General features: G+C 35.1%; 1 protein-coding gene across 1 annotated transcript in view; it reads left to right on the top strand.

Moving 5' to 3' along the window:
- Positions 1-22,207, top strand: part of SYNE1 (spectrin repeat containing nuclear envelope protein 1) — a 283,485-nt gene that overhangs the window by 103,210 nt on the left and 158,068 nt on the right. The window contains exons 30-45 of the mRNA XM_079330874.1: positions 195-371; positions 1,655-1,795; positions 2,810-2,970; positions 5,729-5,879; positions 9,169-9,396; positions 9,934-10,032; positions 11,740-11,927; positions 12,036-12,159; positions 13,176-13,342; positions 14,545-14,698; positions 14,974-15,602; positions 16,253-16,432; positions 17,899-18,049; positions 19,081-19,239; positions 20,209-20,391; positions 22,002-22,103. Of these exons, the coding sequence (XP_079187000.1) occupies positions 195-371; positions 1,655-1,795; positions 2,810-2,970; positions 5,729-5,879; positions 9,169-9,396; positions 9,934-10,032; positions 11,740-11,927; positions 12,036-12,159; positions 13,176-13,342; positions 14,545-14,698; positions 14,974-15,602; positions 16,253-16,432; positions 17,899-18,049; positions 19,081-19,239; positions 20,209-20,391; positions 22,002-22,103 (2,994 nt within the window). The remainder of the gene's footprint in view (positions 1-194; positions 372-1,654; positions 1,796-2,809; positions 2,971-5,728; positions 5,880-9,168; positions 9,397-9,933; positions 10,033-11,739; positions 11,928-12,035; positions 12,160-13,175; positions 13,343-14,544; positions 14,699-14,973; positions 15,603-16,252; positions 16,433-17,898; positions 18,050-19,080; positions 19,240-20,208; positions 20,392-22,001; positions 22,104-22,207) is intronic.

Here is a 22,207-nt window from a genome sequence, read left to right as displayed (position 1 = left end):
GGCAGCATTTGACATTTTGGAAGCTAGGGTGTGTACTTGATGAGTATGAGGGTCTCCAGAATACTTGCCCCAGTTTATCCCTTTGTCTATTACTCTCCTTGCATACCCCTGCAAAACCAGAAAGGGGCTGCATTGTGACAATTTACCAAAGGGGCTGAAAAGTCTAATCATTCCTGTTGGATGAATCCTTTTAGCAAAGGACAAGGAGACTCCGTGCAAAAAGACAAGATGTGCAAAAGCAGATTTCCCAAGCCAAGCGGTTGCAGATTGAGGGTGGACTGCCCAGCACAGTACGAGAGGATTTACAAAAATTAGAGGGAACTTTGGAGAACATGCAGCAGACTATGGAGAAACGGGAAGAGCAACTGCAGGTGGGTCTTTTGCTCATGGAAATAAGACCACATGCCTACTTCTTCCTCTTTTTTTTTTTTTTTTTTTTTAAACTTAGTAAAAGCCAATTTTTTTAATATCAAACAACTGAGCTCATTTTCTCACCTCTGACTCCTGGTCCTTGGGGTTTTCATGATCTATTGACCTCTATGAAAGCTTCTTGAAGCTGTATACCTCTTAAATAATAAATAGCATTCTGTCTGGAAGTGTTTAAAAGTCTCAACTATTAAGTCATAATAGTTAACAGTTTTAAATAATTTACCTGTGAGTTTATTTTTAGATGTCCCTTTTCTGGTTACTAAAGAACATGTTGCTCTTTAGTTTGAGTGTCATTAGTCTGGATATTAGGTTAAGAACACCTGGTGTGCAAATATAATCCTCATAACTGCTGTGTGAAGTACATGTTGTGATTCTGAGTTTAAAGAAGGAGAAAGAAAGTCACAGGGAAATTAAATGGATTACTTCAGCTTGTATAAATAATCATGGACTGTACTGGGGTTAGAATTTATAGCTTCTTGCACCCTTATGTGATTTGCCCTTCATGTGTTTCTAAGAAGGCTGTTAATCAAAATGGCCACTATTCCATGCAAACATTTAAAGTCAGTAAAATTATTTCCCATGAGAAAACACAAGAAACACAATCAATAAAGCTCAAATAACTTCTTAATATAAGCACTTATTATTGAAATACTTTTTTCTCTAAAAATTCCCATATGTAAAGTCTTAGTCTGTGCTTCAGAATCAAGAAAATAATTGTTTAAGCTGTCATAGTTCTTGTGACTGGTAATTAAATGCTGTAGGTTAACCAAAATTCTACATTATCAGGAAAGAACAAATAGGTCCTTATATGTGGTTTTCTTATGAGTAGGGATTTTCTTCTACTATTTTGCTGTAATTCATTTCATTAAAGAACTTGAAAATCCTTTTGATATTTTTGACTACTTGTCACCCTAAATCTCTGCATGTGTTACTTTAGATTTCTTACAGGACATTCAAATATAAGATTTCAATATTGCTGGCAACTTAGAGAACAGTGCTTTTTTAGCACAGCATAATATCAGTCAGCAAACATTCAAGGATAAAGTTTTATTATATTTAGAAGAATTTAATCTGCTCACTGTTGAGTAAAGGGCTTCTCAGGAAAAATTATTTTATGTCAAGACTTTCTCTTTTTTCCTTTTTCAGTAATGTACAAGGCAAAAATCATTCTCTCCCTTTTGATCTCCTTGTGTTCCTTTTTTGGTTTTGTTTGTCTGTCTTTTAGGTCACAATAAATAAATGGGAGCAGTTTGAAAGAGACAAAGAAACAGTAGTAAAATATCTCAATCAAGCGAGCTCTGTACTTGAACGAATCTTAAATTTTAGCAGTTTAGAGAGCCTCTCCTCAGAACTGGATCAGACAAAGGTACTGGTTGTGTGAAATGCAAGAGCTGAGGTATCTTTCTGCCTTGCCTGTGCACATGGGCTGAGTGCATTCCCTTCAATCTTTGCATGGTTTCCCATTAATGCCGATGCAAATTTTGTGTACAGATGAGAGATTGCATAAACTTTTTAGAGGCAAAAAGTCATTTTGTGAAAAAAAGTGAAGGATTTCTCAAAGTCTGCATCTGAAGCATATCTATGAAAGTTAATAATATTTTGAGGACTTCCCATTTTATGCTCAACAATTATCTATGCTGGTAATCCAGTGCAGAGCACTTGCATATCAACATTATTAGGGTTTGGCATGGTTGTGTGGAGTATGACAAATAGCACTCTTAGCCCTGAGGAGAAAAAGTGGAGAAGTCTACCCCACAGACAAAAGCCATAACATGCCATTTGCCCTTAGTAACACAGAATTATCCCAGCCCATTTTATTTATTACCACAGAAGTAATAATAATGCTTGTTTTCCCTAAGTGCCATGTTTTACACACTGCTGTCAACCTTTCATGAAGCCAATAATAAATTACATCTACCTTGATTATGCTCAGCATTGCTTGCTCCTGTGTGTGGGTATAATGTTTGTGACAGAAAATAATTGCTAAACAAAGTTAAAATACAAAATATGAGGTACTGCAAAATCCACTTGGTAAATGGTGGGATCTAAAAATTAAGTGAATATGTGTATTATCTTCTGCGGTACAAAAATAAATTTCTTAAACAGTTACAGAAGAAACTTCAATTTTTTTGAGTTAAAAACTTTTGCACATACAGTGTCCCCTGATAAATTTCATTCAATCTAGTTTGTTCAAATGGACTTTTCTTAAATGCAACATGAAATTAACTTTCTTCAGAGAAAGTTTTTGTGCATTTGCACATTCAGAATATATATGTAGGACACGGGTACTTTTTTCCAACCATAAACATTGAGTAAAAATACTTTTTGTGTAAATATATGAAACTCTATAGTTGTATTAATACATCTTGCATCCTTACAGGAACTTTCTAAACAAACTGAAGCAATGGCAGTACAGGCTGAGAATTTGGTGAAGAATTCCTCTGAGATACAGCTTGGTACAAAGAACAAGCAGTCCCTTCAGCATCAGGCAAAATCAATCCAAGAACAAGTGAAAAAAGTGGAAGTTACTCTTGAAGAAGAGTATGTTCTTAACAAGTCCTAATATTTATTCTTCTCTATAAGATTGTACCAGATTTCTAGACTACCTTGTCAGCATTTTGTGTTGTCTCATCAGCTCTGTCATTTACTGCTTGCTCTGGCATAGTAACCAAGTTATGGTACCAAATATGTCAAAAGAGTGTGTGCAAACAAACAAATTATTTTCTTTTAATTATATGTAGTTCATGAAAGTTAGTTACATTTAACCTGTCACTTATCTTTAAGCCCCAGTCTTGTGAAGAAGGAATAATTGAGCTCATTTTTGAGGTACTGGATTCTTTTGGAAAGAAAAATCTCAGAGTACTAGAGCAGCACATTTACCACATTTGCTTCATTTTTCAGTATTCCACATTCTCTGTAGTGTCAAGAAGTGCCTTTGCCTTCACTGAATGCCCAGATTGCATTTCATGGGCAATATAAAAAGCTGCTTCTACTGCCAAAAAAACAAAAGCATCATTTTCCAGATTTTGTTTAAAAATGAAAGGTTCAAACGCCAAGGAAAGCTTGATGGGTATTTATAGCTTTATTGTATTTGTTAAAAATTCTTCCCCTCTCTCAAGTGAGTAAGTCAGTTGTTGAATTTTTAATACTCAATATTTATTTATAATACTCAAATTCAGAATGTTGCTATTCTCATTTTTTCCCTATATGGATACATTTGTGTGTATGTATGAAATCAGTATTTTTGCATACACTAGATCTGATACATAAGTCATGGAGACCTGTGCCACTTATATTTTGTCTTACTGGAATTACTCTCTAGAATAAATTGCTGTATAAGCTTAAGCAGGTACCATCACCTCAAACAGAATATGGGTGAAGGGCAATGTCCAAATAATTGTGAGTTTTTTTTTTTTTCGTAATGACCACTGTTATCTTAATTTGATTTTAATTTTGTACCATTTTTTTCCTGATGTGAAGGAACAGCCCTAAACCAGAATAACTAGCCTGTGCAGCAAATGGTGGTCTGACCATTTATGCTCTCTCCAACATGAAGTGCTAGAGTGATTTGCAGTCAAATTCTACCATCTCTTATGAAATATTTTAAATGTAATTTTCTCTACTATTGGAGAGAAAACTAGTGTGATTTTTCAATCTAAGAAATTTACAATTCCAGCAATGAATATTTGATTTTTTAAAAAAAGCAATGTATTTTTTAATGAAAATCATCATTGATATACCCTTTCAATGTAGATATGAAATTGGTTTTAGTTGGATGTATGGATAATACAAAGCTAAATACCTTCTGTAAAAGATGCAAATACATACAACTATCTATAGGGTATCAACAGAACTCATAGTAAGTATGTAAGAGGTTTTTTTTTACTTGTATCATCAATAAAAATCTTGCCAAGTAAAGTGAAGTTATTCCAAATTCATAAGTTACATAGTGTGCCAGTGAACAGGAAAAGAAGAGTTTGAACAGCTCTCCACAGTCAGCTACTGTAAGAACTTAGCCCATCTGTTTTCCAAGGAGATGATGCAGAGCTGTGCAGTGTTTGGGATTATATTCTTTACAGTCTGTGGCTTTCTTGAAGAAACTCCAATGCAGGCATGCAACAGCAGTTGTGCCACTGATTTAGTCCCTGGGTTCTGATGTCCAGCTGTATTTTCATGAGCTGGACTTGAGTGAAGTATTTTTGCTCTTGTTTTCTACAAATAACTTGAATTTGCATACACTCTTATCAGTAAATGACTGTTGACATTCTTATTTTTTTTTTAATAAATAAGAAAATATAAAAATGCCAACGTTTACATTTTTAGGCTATGTCTTTTCTTAAAGCTTCCTCTGGCTTTAATGAGGGGGAAAAAGGTTTAAAACTTTTTACCATGGAATGGTTTTTAGGCTATATTTAGAAGGAAATTGTATTTTGAAATTTTGTAATATTCAAACTTTTATGATGAAACTTTAATATTTTCAATGAAATAGAAAATGTGTGTTTTGCAAGTTGTGTGCAGGGCCTACATTAACACTGGTTTCAATTATTTGAAAGGAATGGAAACTTGTATACTGGAAGTTAATGCTCTTAGGCCTTGTATAAGCATGGCCTTCTTATTTGTGAACAAAAAAGGTGCTTTGTTTGCAATCCTAGACATAGAAAATCAGTCATAATCTGTCTCTGTTTAACATACCTATAATGTAAAACTACTAACTCTGAGGGAGTTGAGTCACATTTGTTGTTGATTCTTTGGTTTGATATGAAATCATTGCCACAGCAAACATGAACTTCCTATAAGAGGGGGAGATTGCTGTTACAAAAAAGCAAGATCAATAAAGCAGTCAAGCTTTGGTGACTGTGTGTATGTCCACACATTTCACTGGTTTAAATCATTCCACTATAGCGACTAAATTATAAACATCTATGAACTCAGTTATCTAAATATTTAGATTTCTGATGTAATCACCATACCATATTATTTCATAGAAATTTCATCCTGTTGATGTTCCTTTTCCTTTCTCTTCCTGCTGTGATGAGATTCTTGTGCAGCTGATGAATAAAGCTGTACTTTCTTTCACCTCTCGCTGTCCCCTCTGTCACTAATGCATTTGTTTGACTTTTGGTGCATGGTCTAAGAGAGAACCATGTTTGAGTTTAGATGCAAAACTTGATCCTCTAAAACAAGAACTTTTTGAAATGTCCCTCCTGTAGATTAAATTCCATTTTTATTTTAGCAAGAATATGGGCAGCTTCACAATATTAAACTGTTTATTCTCTCTAATTGATTTGGTTAATTTTAGTATTAAAAGCATGGAAATGGTGAAAAACAAATGGGATCATTTTGGCAATAATTTTGAAGCTCTGTCCATCTGGATAGCTGAACAAGAAAAAGAACTGGAAACTTTGGAAACATCATCATCTCCTTTGGACATACAGATAAGCCGAATCAAGGTGATTAGTTCTTGTTACCTTTAGTATTAAAAGCCCATTTAGCTGTTATTTTGCTAGAGGCCAAATGAGAAAAGTCATTTTACTTGTTTCAAAAGTACCATGATGAAATGACAGCACATTTTATTAATGAATATACCAAGCAGTAAGGTCTTACATAAACTAAAGGAAAATCCTTACAGGATGCCTTCTCTTTCAGTGTTTAATTTACATATATGAAGTCTGTGTGTATGGTTACATCCTTTATACCCTTCTTATTTTTTGAGTTATCTCAACAAAATAGTTACATAAATACAATTGATTTGGTTTTTTTGTTTTTTTTTTTAACCTACAACATTTAGTGGCTATAGAACTTGATTTTAATCTTGCAAACTAAAGTTATAACTTGATTTATGTATCTTTTATGCTGAATTAATAAAGAAACTATTGCTCTTGGTAGCTGGAGAACCTACATAACATTTTCCTGTGATTGTATTTGCACTGACTTCAGTTCTTTGTACATTCTTATAGTTGCTCAGTGGTTTAGTTTAAAATTGCTGACTGAGGTGCATATTGTCTCCAAGCATTGCATTTCAAGGGATGACTTTGTATCCTTCCCCAAATGAAAATGTACCTTCTATGGAATAGCGTGTTTCCAAGGGTACAGAGTTTTTCAGTAGGCAGTGCACATTGCCATTTTCTTTCTTCTGTGACCTACTTGTTCTTCAGGAGGTGCACAGGTGTGCAACTGCTTGCAGACCAGCTTGACATTATTTCCAAAGGATCCTATTAGGCAGTTGTTTCATGTGACAGAAACAGTTTATCAACAGATTTTCCTGTTCTTAATTTGTTCACAGCTTTACAAAGACTAAATAAATAAAATCTCTTGACTTCATCACTGATGAACAAAACAATGCTTGAATTCTTGCTTCATTCCCACAGCTATTCAAAAACAGATTCCTTACGGAATAATATGTATGCACTTACTCCACTAGCAGAAATGATAGTGTTGTCTTGCTTTTCAGTAATTAGTGGACAGGATTCTAGTGTTTAAGACAGAAAATAAGTGCATCAAATGATGCTAATATTGCATTAGTGTCAGTTCTTGTCTGTTTAAATGGAGTCTTCTTAAGTACTGCTAGCCTGTTTCAATCAAGTTCCCAGAAAGATTGTTCCTTACTGTAGATGAAGATAAGCAGTGATTTTTTTTTTCACTGCATTGATAGTTTCTGAAAATTCCATCATAATTGTTCCACATTTAAACACCATGGACAGCAGATGATGTTTATGAACACCTGAGTGAATAGACAGGAACCAGAAAATCCTTCACATAAGGCACATGGTACTTCATTGTATCTCAGGCGAACTGATGAGCTTTGTGAGCTGTGATATGTGAAATGCATCATCTTGCCTCCAGTGCATGGACATAGCTGGAGATCTGCTTCAGCAGTGTTGCTTTGTTCCTGATTTTCAGGAATTTGTTTCTTTATTGTAAGTTTCCTGACGAGCCACTCTGTGTCACAACACTAATCACCATACTTAGTATATAATTTCTACTGCACTACATTAGTAAGGAACATTTCAACATAGGGCAAATGACAACAAAATGGAGTGCTCATTTACACCTTTGGCCAACCAGGTAAAAAGCCTGGGGTCAGCTGAATGTAATTATCCTATGTGGTAGTGGTTAATATTCTACTTTTGGTGATGCTGATTGCAAAGCCCCGGTGACTTCAGCAGAGCCAGATTTTCACCTACACATTTCTCTGAAATTCCTGGTGGAACAAAATGACAGTTATCACAAGTAGTTACCATTGGTGGCAGACTCAGTGCGAGTTTGAAAGCCTCAATTATCCACCTTCTTTTATGTAACTGAGTGAATTTAACAGAATAGCGTAGGAGTGAGAAAGCACTGCCTCATTTGTATCTGCTGCATTGTTAGGTAATTTCAGCTTCAGGGCTGCAAATCCAGTATTTTTCCTCAGCAACACGTTCTCATGCAAAAAAAGATATTTTATAATCCAAATTAATTCAGGCTATATTGCATAAAGAGAAACTATAAATTCTTATAGCACCACTTTTTTTTTTCTCACAGTCACCCTGCTAATTTTTGACTGAATGTTGCAGTAAGCCTCTCCTGAGGTTTATAATGGTTTTATAAGAAACAGACCGTATTTTTATCACATTTTTATTAAAAGTTGGTTACTACCTATGCCTTGAGAGTGCATTTTCAAGAAAGTTTTTTTTTGCTTTCATGTACATAGGTATTTTAGTGTTTTTTTAATCCAATAATGCTATTACCTATTTCAATTTCAAAGAACCCACTTGGATCTTTCAAATCTCTGCCAATGGGTGTTACCATTGCTTTTGAGAACTCCATGGACATCAATTAAAGAAAGAAACAAAACTGTTGTGAAAAAAGAAGCTTATTTCCAAGTTCTTTGGTGCCAACTGAATAAATAGGCACTGAATGAGAAACACTATAAATTTTTGTTTTGGATGATATAGTTGCTGAATTTGCCTCTAGTGTGTAATAAGACAAGTGCAGAATAATAGAAGACAGTTGTTGTCATGCAGCTGCTGAAATGTAAAGCCAATACAAGTTCTTGCATTTACTAAATGAGTTACAGGATAAAAAATTGCCAAAACCCATTATGTTTTATGTTTTCGTACCCTTGTTTTATGTTTTCGTACATATACTGTAACGTGGTTCTTTACTCTATCTTCTGCCTAAGGGCACATTCACCTTAACTTATGATCTAATTAAATTTATCCTTTCTTATACCATAGTATTTTAAATTAGAAAATTAAAACCATCTCTACTGTTTTCTAATCATGACATGTTTTATGTGGTAAGTGCTTGAAAACTTATTAAACATAACTAGCCAACTTTTAGGGTTCAGCTCCTTGACAATACTTTTTCAGTGTCACAGTCATGTTTTTCCATCTTCTGTTTATTTTCAATCTTAAAGAGAATTGTGTAACATTTTCCTATGACATAAGAGATGCTAAAATATGAACCATCATATCTGCTTGAAAATATGCACCTCAGCCAATTCTAATTGTGCTTCATACACACTGGTTCTAGGGCAGTCTCTGTCTTAAACCTTTACCAGTGATAGTTTCAAAAAGAGAAAGGGTATTTATAGATGATATTAAAGACTTTGGTAACTATTTCAAGTGTTAATGAACTCTCTTCTTCATAATTTTTGATGAAGGATGTTTGTAGCACAGAGGAAAAAAGAATAGGAAAATATTGTTCTAATAATTAAAAACTTATTTTGAATCTTCTTACTATTGCTTTACATTTTAGGTTATTAAGAAAGAAATAGATGGCAAAATAACTGGAATCGCAAATCTAGAAGAGGAAGCCAAGTCTTTTTCCCAGTTTGTTACCTCTGGAGAACGTGCACATATTAAAGCCAAACTGACTCAGGTCAAAAGGTACTGGGAAGAACTAAGAGATCGTGCACAGAGACTGGAAGGAACCATCACAGGGAATGCATCAGCCCAGCAGAAATATGAAGAAAGTCTTAAACAGGTAGACTATGAAAAATCTAATAGGTTGTTTACAGCAATTTATAGAATTACTCTGTATTTTTCTAAAATTGACTATAAAATGCATATTATAACAGGATGGACTAAAATACATAAGTGGATTTGTAAGGTAATTGCAAGACCTAGATACATAAATTTGTGCTTTGAATTATCTAAAAGGCAGATTCAGAAAGACAGTAAAATATACACACTCAAAAAATTATGTTGTCGATTAGAAAACCTATGTGATTCTCCTGGATATTGCACTATTGAACCACATCCATACTTCTTATAAACACTTTTAATGTTGTTTTGATTGATAGAAGGTTGTAAAGAAAATGATTTAAATATTATTATTATTGCCCCAACTGGGAGGAACTGAGCACTGTTAGCATATTTTATCTTCAAAAGGTACTCAGCGTTACAAAGGCTTAGGATATGAAATTCTCTTAGCAGCAAAAATTTAAAGGTTGTTATTTAAAGAATCATTTATATAATTCCTGCTGGTTTTAGCTTCTTGTTTGCCTTTTTTTTTTAATAGGTGCAGCAGTCAGTGTCTGAATTTGAAGCTAAGCTGGCTGAGCCTCTCACATTGTGCTCTTCAGCAGCAGCAACATACACAGCCCTTCAGGAGTGCACGGTGAGCATGTGGCCAGCTGTTCCTGGCAAGTGTCCCTGGCAGGGACACGGTGCCATACCTACAGAAATGTGACCTCCTTACAGAAATGCCCATAGCCTCCAGAGCAGGTGCTGCTTGATGCAGCTCAGGGCAAAGGCAGGGGGAGGCAAGGGCTGCCTGTCTGGGTGGGCAGCCTCAGGGCAGGCTTAAGTACTTCCTCAACTATTTATTGTCACCATTTCAGACAGGATTGGAAAGTTTCTTCCCCAGTCTGGGGGTAAATAAGCCTGAAAGTGCCACTTAATCCTTCAGGTTATTAGTTTTAACTTTATGCATCTAAAACAACACAAAAAGCAGATATGAAACAAGTCTTTTAGAAATTTTTCCTCTAAGGTTTTCATGAAACTTGGATTTTAATGTAGGTAGCCCTGTGATTAAAGAAAATATATCCTGGGAAGTAGTTTTTCTTGGGCAATGAAGAGACTGGACATAGTTTTACCTTCGAAATTGTGTTGCTAGGAATCCATGGGTATTTGGATATTGGGTTCAGTCTATTACAAAAGGAAAATAAATATTGGATTGGTATTCAAACCTCAGATAATCCCATCTCAAGGAATTGGTGCAGTATTTTTGTTTTTAAGTCCTGATATCTTTTTTCAACAAGAATCATAGCTTTTCTTTCCAAGAAAGTATTGCAACAATTTTAGTCATATTGCTCTTGCAGTAAAATGCATATAATATCTTCTGAACTTAGCTATTGATAACTGCTTGCAAAGGCTGTTTTCAAAGGGGACCTGACCTGTCTGCTTCAAAAAAGCTTGATACTAGGTGGGGAAATGATTTTGCATATGGGGAATTTATTTAGACAGCACTTGTTATCACCACCATTTTTACTGACTTTTAACCATAATGAATATGTTTGAGTATGCTGTTATAAGGTCTTTTTCTCTTTAGGGGATCATGATAACTAAATATCTTGATGTGGAATTATCAGCAGCTTGTTCCTGTATAATTCACATTTCCACCTATATATGGTTTCTTGTAATTATAGCAATTACTGTTACTATTGCACACCTGTGAGTTGGAATTTTCCTGATCTTAAATCTGTTTCATTTTGTGCTTTTCCAACTCACTGTACCACATTTCAATAATTTTCGTATGGTCAAGTTTCCCAGCTTTCTGGAAACAGCAACACTGGAAAATGTAGTTAGCATTAGATGTCATTTCTGTGAAAAGGACCTTTAGCTAATGATGACAGAAGTTCCAAGTAACACTTCCCTACTTCTCCCATGTTGTGACATTGGCTGCAACTCTGGCAGTCCTCACCTGTTGGAGTGAGGTTTTGAGTTTACTCTGTATAAACTAAAACAGCTCTTACACAGATGTGAGGAACTCTCATGCTTTTTCTTGAATTTGGAGTTTTGTCCTACATAGATGATGCCTTTGCATGCCCATTCAGGATGTCTGACTTTTTTTGTTGCAGTTTTTTCCCTTTAGCACTGTTCCTAGGGAAGTCTTTTTCCACTACAGTCAAGCTCATTGGTGTGCTGGGAACATGTGTTCCGAGGGTGGATCTGAGCAATATCTAAGCTATGAAATGACTTCATGACCTGATGAATGTGACATAGCTTCAAACTTACAAGTAGAACTACAGAATTTTTCCTACCATTGTTACCATATCTCCATTGTTTATGTATTTGACTTCTGTTTCTTTTACATGTTCAATAGGACTTTTGTCATGCTGTGGAAAAACTGAGCAACCCTCTGGCCTCTCTCTCAGCCAGTGTCCGAAAGGTGGCCAACAAAGAAAAAGCTGCTCAAGAGGTCACAGCATTACAGCAGAAATATGAAAAAGTGCTGGGAAGTGCTAAGGAGAAGCAGAACTTGTTAGAGAATCTTCTGGCTCAGTGGCAGAAGTGAGTAAATTCCCACATCTGTTGTGATGTGTGAGGACACAGAGACCTTCCTGGGCTGGGTGTGTGACTGAGAAGATGACTTGGTAACTCTGGGCTGTGGTTTTGCAGGCAGGAGAAGGAGCTGTCTGCCTTCCTGGCCTGGTTGGAGGGGTGTGAAGCTACAGGCAGGTCTTCAGAGCAGTATGTTTCTGCTGACAGAATTAAGCTGGAAGGTGAACTGCAGGCTCTGCAGGTATGTTTAAATTGAGATATTGTCCTCCTGCATTTCCTGGTGTATTTCTGTGTCTTTTAAGGGAAGGAATTGCTCAGTTATCGTTTGACAAGTCCATTGATTCTGGACTTTGCAAATCTCCTAGGAGGTATTACATTATCACTTGCTATTTCTCAATGACTTTATTATACTTTTAATGGTAATATGCCATCTAAAAAAAAAAAAAAAGGTGCCTTGGTATATCCTATTATCTGTCAAGGAAGGACATTGGCCTTTTTCCTAGAAGATTCTTTCTCTAGAGAAATTCCTTTATTAGGCAATACTTAGTTTCTTTTGTTCTGTATGTGAGAAAACATTCTCAGATGAAAAAATGCTCAAAGGTTTTGAAATCACGATGCAAGTCTGCTTTCTGTTTTTTTTTTTTCAAAACACAAAACTTTCATCCTATTCTAAATTATGCCTTCCCTTTGAAAATTTCCCATTTGTTTTTATATTAATATGAAACAATTGGCCAAATGTAACATTTTTATACCTGCCTTGAAGCCAAGTAGTCCAAGTTGTCAGTTTTAAATATTAATGAAGAAAAGGAAAATTAATTGAGGGGTTTGGGCTTTTTTTGTTCTTGTTGTTGTTGAGTGTTTTTTTGTTCAGGGATTAGTTTGCTGTTTGGTTACTTGTTATTTGGGTTGTTTTTTGTTTGGTTGGTTTTGTTTGTTCGTTTGTTTTTGGTTTTGAGTTTGGGTTTTTTAATGGTTTGCTTTGTTTGGGCCAGTTTGCAACATTTCCTCACAATTCTCTTGCTGCACACAAAATCTGTTTCAAATTTTAACCACTGCCACAAAATTTTGGCCACTGGCATCACACAACAAAGCTTTATGGAGATGTCACACTTTGTCCTAAAGGAGAGGAAAATACCAGCTTTGATGAATTCCAACTGAATTTTGCTGAGAGTTGTTGAGTACCTGCTTGTTTTTGTTATTTTGCATAACATGATGCCATGCTTAATCTAAAAGCTTTTCATTCCATTTTTATCCCAGGATTTGCGAGCAGATATTGAGTCCCATACTTCAGTTTATGAGAGCCTTTTGCAGTTAAATGAGTCGCTATTTCCAACAGCTTCAAAGCAGTGTGTGGAAACAATAAAAGAAAAATTTGAAGAGCTGGATGAAAGGTGGAAAGCTTTACCACAAATTGTTGATAAAAGGTTTGTGCTTCAGAGTGTTTTTTACGTGTTAGAGTAACCAATATCCAGATGAGGAATGCCAATCCCAAACCATATTTTTTACAGTATTACCATTAGGAAGACAAAGGTTTTAGATCAATACCAATCCCTGAACTCCCAGAAATGGGGCGGGGGAGAATCCCCCATGTTTATGTTTATGATGCCATCTTTTTGGCATACATTGCCCCTATTTTTTGGTAGAAGAGGCTGCTTGAAGGAGTGTGGGGTAGGAAATGAAGGCAATGTAGCATTTCCTCAGTTACAGTTTCCCAAGTAAATTTCAAAATCTCTAATGATCTGTTAATGATTGTTTCAGATATATGCTTTACCTTGTGCAAAGCCACACTAATGTATTTTTAAACTGACTTTGAAATTCTAATTTGCCATAAAATCTTCAGTTGTTAGGTTGGCTCATTTTAAGATCAGAACAACTGTCTATTTCAAACTGTATGTTATATATTTAGATTTCAATTATTTCCATGATGAGCACACATATTTTACTGTTTGTAATGTAGCTTAAATAATAGGTCCCAATCAATGCCATGATCTTCTAGGTGCTTTGTTAATATGATTGTTTTACAATAGAATGAAGTGTACATGCTGAATATTAGATAGAGAAATTTCTAGCAGAAATGGAAGGTAAATTGCAAAGTCTTTTCTAAGGTAATAGTTTAGACTTGGTACTTGGGTACTTAGTTCTGCTGACTACTCCTCTGGACACATTCTTCCTTTGAATTGTGTTCATCTGATCAGACTTTGCCCTTGCTTATTTCAGTAAAAGTCGAACATGAAATTCTTCTCCCCAGCCTAAATTAATGAGACACTTACCTTAATTCACTGTTTCAGATGATGGACAAGAATTGCTGTGACTAAAACTCCAGGTTTAGCTACCATCAATAACATTGTCTTTGCTGGGATTACACCCATGAAAAAAAATGTCGAGGAACATATCTTTTTTTTGGGGGGGCACTTGTAACAGTTGATTTAAATAAGATCCAAAAGTGTTTTCAAATGTTATGTTATTCCCCAGAATTAAAAAATCAATATGGGAAACTAAAGTAGTATTTCCTACTTTCTTTGTGCCTGCCATTGATTTTAATGCTGACCAGTCAGCTGTGGGTTTCATTATGGGAAGTGATTAAATTGCATCAAGTGCTTTCATATTTACATCTAACATTCTATAGGATCAACCTCCTTCAATCACTTGTTGCCGAGCATGGGCAGTTTGAGGAGCTCCTCCTCAGGTTTTCAGACTGGATTAAGCAATTTCTTGCTGAACTACAAGCCACTTCAGAGATAAACACAGCTGATCAACAGCTAGCTGCATCTCACAATAAGGTAAACTTTTGGTAAATATTAAAGATGGAGAAATTGTACAGCATATTTGCTAAATACTTATCTAGAACTAGCAAGTAATTTATTTGCTTTAAAATCAATATGCTGTTGCAGTCACATACAGACTTCTGTTATTTGACAATTTTCAAGCAAAACTGTAAAACTGAACTATTCCTACTGGAAACCTCTCAGTAGTTCTTGTTTCATTCACATGTACTAAAATGCTCCCTAAGCTCTTGATTTGAAGAAGAAACAGCCCTATTTCTTCTTTCCCATAGAACCATTCAATGGAAGTTGAAAGTAGGAAACGAGAGTTGCAAAGTCTGAAGGAGCATGTAGAGAGATTGGGTTCTTTCAGCAGCCCCGAGGACCAGCAGACATTGCAGGGAAAGACTGAAGATTGCTTTCAGATCTTCCAGGAGGCAAGTCAAATCACTAGCCAAAGACAGGATGCCCTGCACCAGTTGCGAGTGTTCCTGGAGCTCCATAGTGCTGCATCAGGAGTGCTCCACCAGCTGAGGCAGACGGTGGAGAAAACAGGAAATATGGATAAAGCTAAATCAGAGTTACTGGAGAAGGAACTCAATGGTGCTATTAAGGATCTTAACAAGTTGGAATCTGATGCTGTGAGTTTGGATGGTTCCCTTACTAAGGCTCAATATCATCTGAAACACAGCATTTCCGGGCAGAGGACCTCCTGCAGGGCTATGGTGGATAACCTGGGTGTGGAACTAGAGGAAATTCAAAACCTGCTGGGAACCAAGCAAAGTGAGGCAGAAGCTCTTGGAGCCCTGCAAAGATCTTTCATGGAGCGTAAAGAGCAGTTACTGAAGAGCATTGAAGATACTGAGGAAAGGGCTGACAAAGAGGGCCTGAAGGAGACAACCCTACAAGCCTTCCAGCAAAGGTAAAAACATTGACACTTTCACACTTGATTGCAGCCTCTAGACCTTGTGTGATTCACTGGAGGCATGTGTGTGTTTTCTCCGTGGGTATTTTATTTCTTGCCAAGCATACGTATCTACTTAATAAAATTTTGTAAGTGAGCTATTTGGATACACAAAACACTAAGCAAGTCCTGCTAATCTTTTATATTGAAAGAACAGTCATGAAAGTCTACTTCTCAAAATTATATTTTGTCCAAATGAGTCTAAGATCCTAACAGCATTAGAAATTCCATAAAACATAACTATCTCTACCTTGGAGAACTGGAGATTGTACCTGGGATGATGGAATTGAAAACACTTATTGTAATAAAGTATTAATCTAAGTATCAGAGTATATTTCCACGTAACTGCTTGAGGGGGAGGTACATATATATCTCTATGATTTTATAGCAGTATGTGTATCAGAAAAATCACATTCTGAGCCCAGTTCTAGCAGAAAAAAAAACCTCAAATTCTTATATTGTTGGAAGTGTTAGAAAAAGGAAGTTTTATGCACAGTAACACTAAGAACAATTGTTTCATTCATTCTTTCTCCTGTCTCTCACACAAAGAAAAAAAACCAAAAAGCAAAAAAGATGAGTAAATTTGAAACCAGTCTTTTAACTTGCAGATTGAGGATCTTTAACCAGTTAGATGAAGAATTGAATTCTCACCAGCATGAACTCCAGTGGCTTATAGACAAGGCAAAACAAATAGTCCGAAAAGATATCACACTTGCTCCTGAGACTGACAAAGAGATAAATCGTTTAGACTCTCTGTGGAAGGATACCAAGAAAGCTATACATGAAAAGTAAGTACTTTTTAGTTTAAGATTAGAAAGGAGAAGATAGGGAAAGAGATAGACTTATTACATGCAATATCTTCTTGCTATATTAGTTACACAGAAAAACAGGTTTTTTAGGTTAAATACATAGTAGAAGATGAAAATATGTTGTTAACAAGAACATTTGTAGCATTTGTCCTTATACTATTAATAAAGCCACAGAGAGGTCCTCACTACATCATGACAGATGTACATTTTAATACATACATGCTATGTTGCATGTTATTTTTTTCTGAAAGATAAGAATACTCTGCTAAACTTTTGCTATCACTCTAGCTGGCACATATTCTCCTTCTAGCACAAATTTTCATTCCCTATGGGTAATGTTTTTCTGACAGTTCTATATTCAGTGGTTCTAAATAATTTTTATATTTAGGTATTTCTTTCTGCCCAAGGGCACAGGTTTATAATGATCATTAGTGTGTAATCAGTTACAATATTTGTATACAATACATGATCAGATGATCAGTTTTATCAATGAAAATTGATAACATAAGAAGCTAAAGAAATTAGAGAAAGTTTTATAATACTGTTTTCTTTGTCTTAACTGCCTCACAATCATCTTCAAAGAATACTAGCAGTGCTTTCTCTCTCATATGAACACAATTTTAGTCCCTCCTGAGCTTGGTTATTTTGAAGAGCTTTTTGGAGCATTTAGAGAGGAGCCAGCTCCTAAAATATTTGCTCCTCTTTTTTGATAATGTCGTGTTTCCCAAAATCCTTTCTTTGAAAGACATTGTTTTATAAACAAACATTGCATATATCCAAAGTATCAGTTCTGCTTCTCTCTCTTCAATATAAACGCCAGGAATGGATGAAATAGGTCTTTTTTCTCTGTCCATTGCCTAAGCATAAATGAGCTTTCCTAGAAGGAGGGTGTGAGGAAAATTAGGCTTCTTTTTAGCAGAAGTCTAATTTATTCTCAGTAGAAGGGAGGTAAGTTGAATATAATATTTCAGTCCCAAAACCATGCATCTGACAACTGGAGAACAAAATAGACCTTAGTATGCATTTCTTTAGTCTTTATTTCTGCTCCTTCTGCCCGAAAAACCTTCCAAGCTAAAGAAACAAGTTGTTTGTTTTTTTAAATGAACTGTGAGTGGCATAACTATTATAATGTGGTTTTCAGTCAAAAAGCTGTTAAACTTAGGAACTGAGAAGCTTGAATTCCAGTTTCAGTCTTTCTTTTGCTGGAATCAGTTGCTTTAGTGTCTGATGTACATGAGATGGCAATTCACATTCTTGCCTCTTCAGTAAGATGTTTTGTGATGAATTGACAGTGATTTGTAAACCCAAAATATTCATATTTCCTTGGCTGCTCAATTCATGTTTAGCACTGCATCCTGGTTCTCCCAGGTGAATTTCTATGCCATGTTGTCTATCCTTCAGAAACATGACAGGAAGTAGTACTAACACAGCTTTTCATATTACAGAAAGGAACAGTCTTGTGTTCTGATCGATCTGATGAAGGAATATCAGAGCTTGAAGTCAACAGTAATGAAGGTCATAGACAGTGCTAACAGTGCTTCTATCACCAAGTCCATATGGAAGGATCATGAAGATATCAGGCGAACATTATCAAAGGTAATGACATATATTTTTCTTTGAGGAATTTTACAGATTTTTTTTGATTAAATGGACTTTTTTTTGTTTGAAAGATGACCTTGAGCTGTGTTTAAAGCTCCTTGAATTTACTGTCAAATTTTCTCATGCTGATGTTCAGAGTTTAAATTGTATAGGTTATGATGAGGAAAGAATTTTTTTTGTATGTGTGTTTTGGTGAGATCTATTAATCTGTTGTCATAGAAAATGCAGATTTTTAATATATGGAAAGCATAAGTGGAAAATATTGGAAAGCTCTTTATATAAAATGCATTGAGAATATGTTCCTATCATAGTATGAAAGGATAGTTCTATTCAACATCTTCAATGTTTTTCGATATTGAGTCAATTTTCGAATAAATAAAAGGCCACAAAAGAATATGAATTGCACAATTTTCTGATGTGTGTAATTTTTATGTCTCTTTCCCTAAGAGGACTTCTGCCATAGTGTATAATGTTGATACTAGCCAATGACAATGTTTTAAAGATTTCTCTATGCCCAGGGTTGAAACTTAATAGCTCTGAAGATTTTGTCTAGTTATTTCAGAACACATCTGTACTTTGGTTTTTCAGAATGTCTAGTAGTGAGGGAGTTTTTAATCCTAAATTTTATTTGCAACACCCTCTGTTTACCTTGCTCTAACTCCTAAAGCAATTATTTAACAATGAAGACTGGAATGGCAAATTTAAAAAAAAAAAAAAAAAAAAAAAAAAAAAAAAAAAAAAAAAATTTCCTAAATTTTCTTTAGTCCAGAAAATATCTGGTGACTAAGTGGAGGAAATTTAAAATTTGTTACTCCCACTTGTGTGCTTTATTTATAAGAACAATGATTTTATATGATTATACTCATGAGAAAACCATGTCAGTTGCTTTGTATTTTGTGGAGTAGTTAAATATTAGATATGAGAATTAACAAATTCATAACACAGGGCTAGGGATGAGTACTTGGAGAACTGTATTTTTCTTTCTTTCTCTAAGGCTTCATTAAACAAGCAAATATTTATGTCCACAGCATGAAGCTGCCAAGAATGATCTGAGTGATAAACAAAAAGACCTGGATGCTTTCACTAATAAAGGAAAACATTTGCTAGCAGAACTGAAAAGAGTGCAAAACTGTGACTCCACTGCACTGAAAACAGATATGAACTCCACGGTGGACAAATGGCTAGATGTAAGAATCTGGTGTTTATATGCCAAATACAGCTTTTAAGTTTGGCTGAGCTTCCAATATTTATATTTTTTCAGGCTCTAAGAGTACAATTGTTTACTAAAATTTACTTTGAAGTGTAACTCAAAGTTTTAGTCAGAGGGATTTGACATCCACTGTATGCACAAAGTTGTGCATACATATCAATTTGATAGATTTTAAATGATGTCTTACAGCAGTGTATGAATGCTGCTATTGTAAATTTGCTCACTCTGCAATTCCAAGCATGAATGTGGGTTGGATTCACACCTTATACATACCAGCAATACTTTATTCAAGTAAATTGGACTAATAAGCTCAGCAGTAAATTACATTAAGCTAAACCACGAAAGATATGAGTATGTTGAGAAAAACGTCACTATAGGAGAGAAACATAACATAAAAGCTAGTTACAGAATCACAGAGTGGTTTGGGTTGGAAGGGGCCTTAAAGATCTGGTTACAACCTCCTGCCCCCAGGGCAGAGCCATCTTTCACCAGACCAGGTTGCTCAAAGCCCCATCCAACCTAGTCTTCAACATTTCTGTGGATCCATCCACAACAGCTCTGGAAAATCAGGTCCAGTGCTGCACCACCCTCACAGTAAAGAATTCCTACCCAATATTTTACATTTTCACATTTGTACTGTTTTAGTAGCAAATTCCTACATTAAAATAAGAAGAATAAATGCAGAGTTTTTTGAAAAATAAAATTTATTTAAACATAAAGCTTTTTCCCAGTAATAAATATACAAATATTTGCAAAGAGACACATAAAATTTGTGTTTGTTTTATGATCTGAGAAACTAAATTGAAATTAGAATTCAGAACTTAGAACTAAGTCCAAGAAAATTATTTTACTGAGGCTTGCTAATTATCTTTGATGCATTTGTCTTGTAACTTTAAGTCTAAAATGAATTTGTGAATGATATTGATACATTCTTCTTTCCTAAAAGGTGTCTGAAAGAATTGATGACAGCATTGACCGACTGAGTGTAAGCTTGTCTCTATGGGATGACGTCCTGAAAACTGGAGATGAATTGGATGGATGGTGTAATAAGTGCATTTCTCAACTGAATGAAGGCATCAACAACTTCAGTAACAGTCAGAGAATGGAGATTCTCCTGAAAGACTTCCAGGTTCTTACCCACAAATCGGTGATAAAAATGCTGTGGATCAAAATGTCAAGTGATGTCCAGTGAAGAGAGAAGGCTGTGCTATTGTAGACTTCTCTGTCCTCTGTTCATGCTGTGGTACCCTAAGCCAATAGCTAGCTGAAACCATTCCTGTCCTTTTTATTTGAAGGTGTTAACTTCTGATAGAAACAAGAATGGCACATCTTACTAAATATAAGCTCCATAGTTATCTTGGCGCTTGCACTTCTATTTGGTTCTAGACTGAATTCTGTTCTAGTAAAAACTTATGGAAATTTTAGACAATTTCAGCTTAAGTTTAGCAAAAAAATTAGTAGTTTCTAAAACTTCATCCAGGAAAGTAGGTTCTCCAGACAATCAAAACTGGAAAGCAAATTTTAATGTCTGGTTCTGATCATTTCAGTTAGATTATGACTTTTTCTTTTTTTTTTTTCTGGATAATGTTAAACTCTTTTAGAAATCTAGCCAGTGTTCAGGATGCATCCTGTCTCTATTGGTTTAAAATACACATCAGATCAATCATAGATTGAGCCATATTACATTTCATTCAGAATAAATGATATCCTTAAGAAGATGCACAGTGAACATATTCAAGTAGTATGGTAGAATATAAGCACTGATAAATCAGTATTTTGCTCAAGGTTAAGCTTTATTGAATGCCTTATTTAGCAATCCAACCACTTAAATTTATTGCTGTTAAAACCTTTTGTTTCCACTTTGTTTTGCAAAGGCAAGAGGAAGAGCAGTTCAGTGACAGCAGGGTCCTGCCCTTTCAGCAATAGATAACCATGGACAGCAACAATCAGTTTACCTCTTCTTTACCAAATCACTTTCAAGTCACTTTCTTGACTGACCACCTAGTATCATATCCTCCCTAGCAGAAAATACCCGCTAACTACTCTTCTGGGCATTCAGGGAAGATGTTAAATTTGGAAATTTAATCCTGCAATTTACTGTCCAATCTTTTAATTTGAATGATCTGTTTGAAATTTTTAGAAAAGAAAATTAGGGCAGTAGGATACTAATACTTCAGAACTCCAACTCACAAGTTTTTTTGCTTTTACTTTGATACTCTATTTTTAATAAGTATTTTTTTATAACTTGAGTCTATAGATACAAATTCCAGATATATTAATGTATATATATATCAGCAATTTTTAATCCCTCTTAAGGTTTAAATCTATTTCTCTGTCCAATTTTTTATCAAGATCTCACTTGCTTATAATAACATGTAATACACTCTGTATATCTTTAAGTGGAACCTAACACCCCCAGTAGATGTATCCAGTCAAATCAACAATGACATTTCATCTTTATTTACCCAGTTTTAACAAAAAAAAGCTTTTAGATAATTTTAGATTCTAATAATTTGTATGTTTATTTTAAGGGAGAAGAAAATTTCTCAGAACTGAGTCTAATAAGGAAAAAGAGATGGTAGATTTTTAGAGCACAAAATTAGTACAACAGTCTTTTCCCGCTGGTTGCTAAATTGTGCTTACATCTCCTTTCAATTTTGAAACTGATGGAGCCTCCTTCTGAAAGTCTAAAAGCTTCTTGTATTTTGGTATGAAACTTTGACCACATCTCTTTTACAGTCTGAAGTCAAGAATAAAGAACTGAAGTTGGAGCAACTTAGTTCCAAAATTTCAGAACTCAAAGAACTGACCCATAGTCAGGAGCCTCCTGCAGATCTCCAGGTAAAATAAAGACATTGGTTACCACAAATTGTGTTCAAATAACTGAGAAAATATTCCTGCTGAATTTTTTGTCTTTCCTACACAGCCTTTTTCTTCAAGACGAC

The sequence above is a fragment of the Erithacus rubecula genome (genome assembly GCF_903797595.1).
Source record: "Erithacus rubecula genome assembly, chromosome: 2".
NCBI classification, from domain to species: Eukaryota; Metazoa; Chordata; class Aves; order Passeriformes; family Muscicapidae; genus Erithacus; species Erithacus rubecula.
This window is presented reverse-complemented; position numbering and strand designations above follow the sequence as displayed.